This window comes from Bufo gargarizans, chromosome 5, assembly GCF_014858855.1.
Source record: "Bufo gargarizans isolate SCDJY-AF-19 chromosome 5, ASM1485885v1, whole genome shotgun sequence".
Taxonomy (NCBI): domain Eukaryota; kingdom Metazoa; phylum Chordata; class Amphibia; order Anura; family Bufonidae; genus Bufo; species Bufo gargarizans.
Genome location: NC_058084.1, coordinates 103,553,745 through 103,560,756, shown reverse-complemented (window position 1 = coordinate 103,560,756; position 7,012 = coordinate 103,553,745). Strand labels below are relative to the sequence as shown.

Here is a 7,012-nt window from a genome sequence, read left to right as displayed (position 1 = left end):
CTCCTGCAGGCCCTTGGAGTAGTGACACCTGAGTGGGAAGGAGAAACGGAAAGTCCACTAGAAGTTCCAGGATCTGAGGGAACCAGGACTGGGTTCTCCAAAACGGAACAATCAGAACCAGGTTCGCCAACTGCTGACGAACCTGAAGGAGCACTCGTGGAATGAGCGCGAAGGGAGGGAATGCGTACATCAACGCTCCTCCCCAATGTTGAAGCAGAGCGTCCACTGCCTCCGCCAAGGGATCCGGCCTCCAGCTGAAAAACCTGGGCAGTTGGGTATTCAAACGGGAAGCGAAGAGGTCGACTGCAAAGGGACCCCACAGAGAAGAAATAGCAGAAAAAAACCGTCTCGTCTAACTTCCAGTCGCTGGAGTCCGATATGTAGCGAGAACTCCAGTCCGCCAGAGTGTTGTGAAGGCCTGGAAGGTACTCGGCCACCACAGAGATGTTCCTGTCGAGACAGAATTCCCAAAAATCCTTCGCCAAATGGGTCAGAACCACCGACCGTGTGCCACCCATACAATTGACGTACCTGACCGCAGATATATTGTCCATGCGGAGCCTGATGGCTGAGCTGACCACACCATTGGCAAAACTGCGAATGGCAAACGACCCTGCTAGGAGTTCCAGGGCGTTGATGTGAAGATGGGATTCTTCTGGAGACCATGGACCGCCCGTGGACACACCACTGCAATGTGCTCCCCATCCGTGCAGGCTCGCATCGGATTCTATGATCAGATCCGGTTGGGGACCCACTGATCGCTCTGCCATTCCACACTGACAGGTTGTGGATCCACCATCTCATCTCGTCCGTCGTCTCGGCATCTAATGAGACCAAATCTGCGTAAGAGGCCCCCGACCGAAGGTGAGCAATTTTGAGGCGCTGCAACGCACGATAATGGAGGGGGGCTGGGAAAATGGCCTGTATTGAGGAGGCCAGAAGTCCGATTATCCTTGCCAAATGCCGCAACGACATCTGTGGTAGGCGTAGAGCATGCTTCAACTCCTTGCGGATAGCCTTGACTTTCGAGAGTGGAAGACTGAGGGATAATTCTTCCGAGTTCACCTGGAAACCCAAGAACTCTATGGATCTGGAGGGGGTCAAACAGGATTTCTCCTGGTTGACAATGAACCCCAAGTCGGAAACGAGCGTCACCGTCAAGTGGAGGTGTCTCAACAAGAGAGCCCGTGATTGGGCCATGATCAAGATATCGTCCAGGTAGACGATCAGACGAACACCTCTGCTGCGAAGCCAAGCCACCAGTGGGCGCATGATCTTGGTAAAGCACCAGGGGGCGGAGGACAGGCCGAACGGAAGGCAGGTGAAGCGCCAGGCCTGACCGTTCCACAGGAACCGCAGCAGGTCTCTTGAAGAGGGGGACACTGGGACCGTGAGATAGGCGTCTTGGAGATCTATCTTGGCCAACCAATCGCCTGGAAGGAGCAGATCCCTCAAAAGATGGATGCCCTCCATCTTGAAATGTCGGTATTGTACAAAATTGTTCAGGGCTTTCAAATTGATCACCGGGCGCATCTGGCCCCCTTTCTTTTGCACCAGGAAAATACTGCTGATGACACCCCCACGATTCTCCGGTGCGCGTTCGATCGCGCCTTTCTGCAGAAGATCCGACAATTCCCTCTGAAATTGGGACCGTGCCGCATAGGACAGTGGTACCGTAGGGGGGGCTGGGATGGAGCTCGGATCGGCAATCAGATCTATTGTGAACCCCTGCACAGTAGAAAGGACCCATTGGTCTGAGGTTATGCCTGACCACACATGAGAAAAGAATCGGAGTCTGCCCCCGACTAAATGGTCTAAAAAAGGAGGGGGACGAAGAACATAACTTACCGAATGGTCGACGGGAGCCTGGATTCCCTCGGAAACCTCGTGACCTGAAGGGAGCGCCTCGTGAGGGAAAAAAGGACGGCTGATGTCTCTGATCCTGGAGGGATGCTCTATAATTAAAGGAGCCTCTGCCGGAACCTCTGGCATGAAAGTTGGAACGGCCGGACAGTCGGCCCCTAGCACTGCCGGCCCTGTTGGAAAAACGCCCTTGAAAGACTCGACGCATCGAAGTCTGGGCTTTATCAAGAGCCGTAAAAGCTCCTACATATTTCCCTAGCTCTTTAATAAAAGAGTCGCCAAAGAGCAACCCCTGGGCGTCCTTGCCCGCTTCAGTCAATGCCAAGTTCGAGAGCTTTGGCTCGATCTTAATTAGTATTGCCTTCCGCCTTTCAATGGCGAGCGAGGTATTGGTATTACCCGCTACGCATATGGCTCGCTGGGCCCAACCTCTCAATTCTATAGGGTCTACCTGGCTACCTGCCGCGATAGCGGACTCAGCCAAATCGAAAATCTTTGCTAAAGGACCTGTAATGTCCAGTAGCTTGTCTTGGACAGCCTTCAAGGCCGCGTCTAGCCCTTTACGGGGGTTAAACCCCGTCTTCGCCAGAAACTGGACCATCTTTGGATCCACTGATGGCGTCTCGCACACTTTGTGTGGTATTAAAGGACGAGGGCACTCCGCCCGCAACTTATTACGCGATTCCTTACTAAGCGGATTGCGTATGCGAGCCTCCATATACTGCGCCACATGTGTGGCGGGCATCCATTCCGCGGAGCGGGGATGATGCAGCTCCTCGGGGTTAAACAGCGGTTCCCCAGACGGATCCAATAAGAGATCCTCTGCTGATCCCTGTTGTAGTAACGGGGCTTCCGGGTCTAGATTACGAACCGGATCCACAGCAATATCCGCCAAATCGTCCTCCACCTCATCCGTCAATTCATAGACGTTGTCATGAGTCTCCTCCTCTGACTCCCTATCAGAGTCTGACCTAGGCTCAGGTAGAGACCTGGCAGTCTTCCATGCCCGCGTTTTTTCTGCCTGGCGGGTACAAGCTCGTTTACGCGACTGAAGCGCGTTGTCTTGGGATGGGGATGGCCCATCAATCTGAGGTGTTCTGGAGACAATAGGAGGTGGTCCTGGAGGTGGGACCAAAACCTGGGTAGTAGTAGCAGGGCGCGCCATAAGGGCCTGAGATATAGACTGGGTCAATGCAGATGACATCGAACCCATGGCGGTTATAATGGCATTAGATATGGATCTTTGCAGTGCCACCTCATGGTCGTCCGGGTGGATCACCTCGGACCTCCTATCCTGCGCAGGGGAACCCTGATCTACTTGGGGGGCTTCACTAGGGGCCACAGAGGCAACGGAATTCTTTCTGACAGACATGGTGAAGTAGCAAAAGGCAGGGGTTAGTCACCCCGACCGGAGCAGCAAAAATAGCACTAGAGGAGAAAGAGAGAAAAGGGGATAATGAAGCCAGGAATCATAGCCAGCTAGTGGGTAGACGAAATGGAATAAAACAGAACTTACAAGGCTCAAGAGCAGTGGAAAAAGACCGCCAGGAGATGCGCTGTGCAGAGCGGGATGTCCGGTGTGTGCAGAGCGGGGAACGCACAGGGACGGCGAAATCTCGCGAGATCTCGCCGTCAGTAGCAGCCGAATGCGAAAAAATGCGAAAAAATGCGAAAATATGCGAAAATATGCGAAAAAACGCGCGCGAAATCTTGAACTCGCGAGACTTCGGGCGAGAAGGAGAGGAAGAAGAAGCAGAAAGCGCGCGCAATGGCGGCGCAGTCTGAGGTAACGAGGGACAAGGATGACAGGGCAGAGAAACGGATCACACGGGGGGAAAGCGGGGAAGCCGCAAAAACTGTTATAAGGACAAACCCCTAGGCAGAACGGCCACAGAAGTACCTGAACGAAAAAACATATACATATATATACGTACCCTAGATAAATAAATATATATATATACAGGAGAGAAATATGTATCTACGATAAGAGTCTAATCAGAATCTAATAAAGAAACCGAACAAACCGATAATCCAAGCACATAAAAATACAAATATACCAGACCCTGAGCAATGCCACAGAGCTGGAGAGTACTTATCTGCCTGGTAGCAGCAAAGAAAGAGGAAGAGCTCAGACAGACAAGGAAGGATATACTGGGATAAGGGGGAGGAGTCTGTTACCATGGTTTCTTTTTTGTATACCATTTTCTCTCTTTGCTGCTATGGTAGAAGTAAAGAAAGGTTAAAGCAATAGGAGCCTCCGTGTCTTGTTATAAAATCGGTAATTACCTTGCACTGCCTCTACAATGTAGACAGTGAGCAGGTAAACATTGAAGAGGATGCAGTGCTTGCCTAGGTGCCATAGCCTCTTCAAAAAGCTGATTGACTAGGCGCTAGAAGTCAGACCCCAACCAATCTGATATTGATGACTTATCAAGAAATCTTTGCAATAAATCTACCGTGTGAACTAGGGTTGTAACAATACCAGAATTTGGACTTCAGTTCCAATACCAAGTACAGTAACAAGATTCTCGATTCCAAAACTGTACTTGGCAGAGGTATGAATGAGATATGTTCATTGTGGTTTTCTGATTGTACATGTCTGGCTGCTTGAGTTTGCCAGAAAAAGAACCATTCATTTCAATAAGTCGGCAAAACAAATGGAAGTTACTCCGTGTGCATTCCGTTTCCGTATGTCCGTATTTCCGTTCCGCTAAAAAATAGAACACATCCTATTATTGTCCGTATTACGGACAAGAATAGTACTGTTCTATTAGGGGCCAGTTGTTCCATTCTGCAAAATACGCAATGCACACGGACGCCATCTGTTTTTTTTTGCGGATCCGTTTTTTTGCGGACCGCAAAATACATACGGTTGTGTGCATGAGGCCTAAGTGGTACTATTATATGAGGTACTATACCTCATCCTGCTCCGCATGATTTTGGTGGCAGTGGAGAAGGAGGGAGAGTGCCCCCCTTCCCACTGTGATGTACATTTTTTTAAACTAAAACTTCCCCCCTCCCATAAAGCTAGGGATCTGTCTTTAGCATTCTAATGGTGTTTGAGGACACCCCTATGTATATAAATACTTTTTTTTCCCAGATTGTTTACTTCTGAGTCTTGAACCAGTTGAGCCGCAAGCTTAACTATGACCAATGGGAGAACTGTCTCTAACTAAAAACCTCAATAATATTCTTTGCATGTATAATTAAATATTATCTTTATATACCAGTTGTGACACAGTGAGGGGATGGTCTGGGAAAACAGGTATTTTCCTCCCAGCGTGTGCTGCTGGGCTGATTTGCAGCCAGGTGGGGTCAAATATACCGTAATGGATTTTAATTGCCGGTCTGGGTTTTTGGCAGCATCTGGCTGTCCTTAAATAGGCAGCTAGGCTGAGCAGCAGGATCTCTGTGTTAGGCCCTTTTCACACAAGCGAGTATTCCGCGCGGGTGCGATGCGTTAGGTGAACGCATTGCACCCGCACTGAATCCTGACCCATTCATTTCTATGGGGCTGTTCACATGAGCGGTGATTTTCACGCATCACTTATGCGTTGCGTGAAAATCGCAGCATGCTCCTCTTTTCGTTGTAGGTGACAGTCTATTCACTGTATTATTTTCCCTTATAACATGGTTATAAGGGAAAATAATAGCATTCTGACTACAGAATACATAGTATAATAGTGCTGGAAGGGTTAAAAAAAATAAAAAAGTTAACTCACCTTATCCTCTTGTTCGCGTAGTTTGTTCCCGGTCTGTTCTTTGCTAGCTGTGGGCTTGGGCTAAAGGGCCTTTGATGACGTCAGATCACATGCTCCATCACCATGGTGATGGACCATGTGATTGGAGCATGTGATCTGACGTCACCACAGGTCATTCAGCCCAAGCCCACAGCTAGCAAAGAACAGACCAGGAACGAACTACGCGAACAAGAGGATAAGGTGAGTTAACTTTTTTATTTTTTTAACCCTTCCAGCACTATTATACTATGCATTCTGTAGTCAGAATGCTATTATTTTCCCTTATAATCATGTTATAAGGGAAAATAATACAATCTTCAGAACATCAATCCCAAGCCCGAACTTCTGTGAAGAAGTTCGGGTTTGGGTACCAAACATGCACGATTTTTCTCACGCGAGTGCAAAACGCATGACAATGTTTTGCATTCGCGCGGGAAAATTGCGCATTTTCCCGCAACGCACCCGGCTCTTATCCGGGCAAAAAACATGACGCCCGTGTGAAAGAGGCCTTAGGATCTGAGGCTTGGTGCCAGGTTGGAGGGTTGAGACCCACGGGCCAAGGAAACAGAACTGACATCAAGGTGACTTCTCTTATATGAACTTTCCAATTTGTGTGAAGTAACACCAAGATGTACTTTCCATTGTGTGTGAAGTAAACACCAAGACTGCAAAGTAAAGCATTGTTTTGTGCATTTGCCTCAAGTGTGAATAAAAACTGAAGTTTTGCATTAAGAACTTTTTTTTTGCCTCTGTACTGCGTCCACTTACCCTATCTACCAGAGGGAAACCCCACAATTGGTGGATGATGCGTGCAAGCGCAGTGAGGCAGGTGTGATCGCTGAAATATTGTTGTTTTTTCATTTTTGCTCCGGGCACGGTTGTATGTCTTGCATTAAACACGCTTAATTTCAACCCGTGACCCTCGACAAAATTGAGGCCATAATAAAGGCTCTTGTGGAGGCTAACCAGCAGCGAGAAATCAACCTGTTACTACGGGAGGCTAACAGGCAGCAGCAGAAAAAAAAACAGCCGGCTATACAGACAGCAGGAACATCCCAAAGCGTCCATGATGTCCGGAAAGTGGTCCATGCGGCGATCCCCAAGATGACACCCTTAGATGATGTCGAAACCTACCTGGTGATGTACGAGAAGGTGGCCACAAGGGAGAAACTACCCCGAGACCAGTGGGCTAAGGTCATCGCTCCTCTCCTGGCATCCGATTCTCAGAGGGTGTATTTCGACTTGCTGGACGATCAAGCGGCCGACTACCAGAAAGTAAAGGGTGAGATTCTGGCAAGACTGGGGGTAAATGTGTTGGTCCGGGCCCAGCGGGTACATCAGTGGGGGTTTAACCCGGCTGAGCCAGCGAGACCCCAGTATTATGACTTATTTCACCTCTTGCAAAATTG

The 7,012-nt window shown here is 49.1% G+C and overlaps 1 protein-coding gene across 1 annotated transcript; it reads right to left on the bottom strand.

Moving 5' to 3' along the window:
• Positions 1-733: 733 nt before the first annotated feature.
• On the bottom strand, positions 734-3,453 carry LOC122939325. The gene is made up of 2 exons (XM_044295394.1): positions 1,547-3,453; positions 734-1,504 (listed from the first exon to the last, which is right to left on the bottom strand). The coding sequence occupies exons 1-2, from the start codon at positions 3,233-3,235 to the stop codon at positions 734-736; spliced, it is 2,460 nt and encodes an 819-aa protein (XP_044151329.1). The 5' UTR covers positions 3,236-3,453.
• Between the last annotated feature and the right edge of the window lie 3,559 nt (positions 3,454-7,012).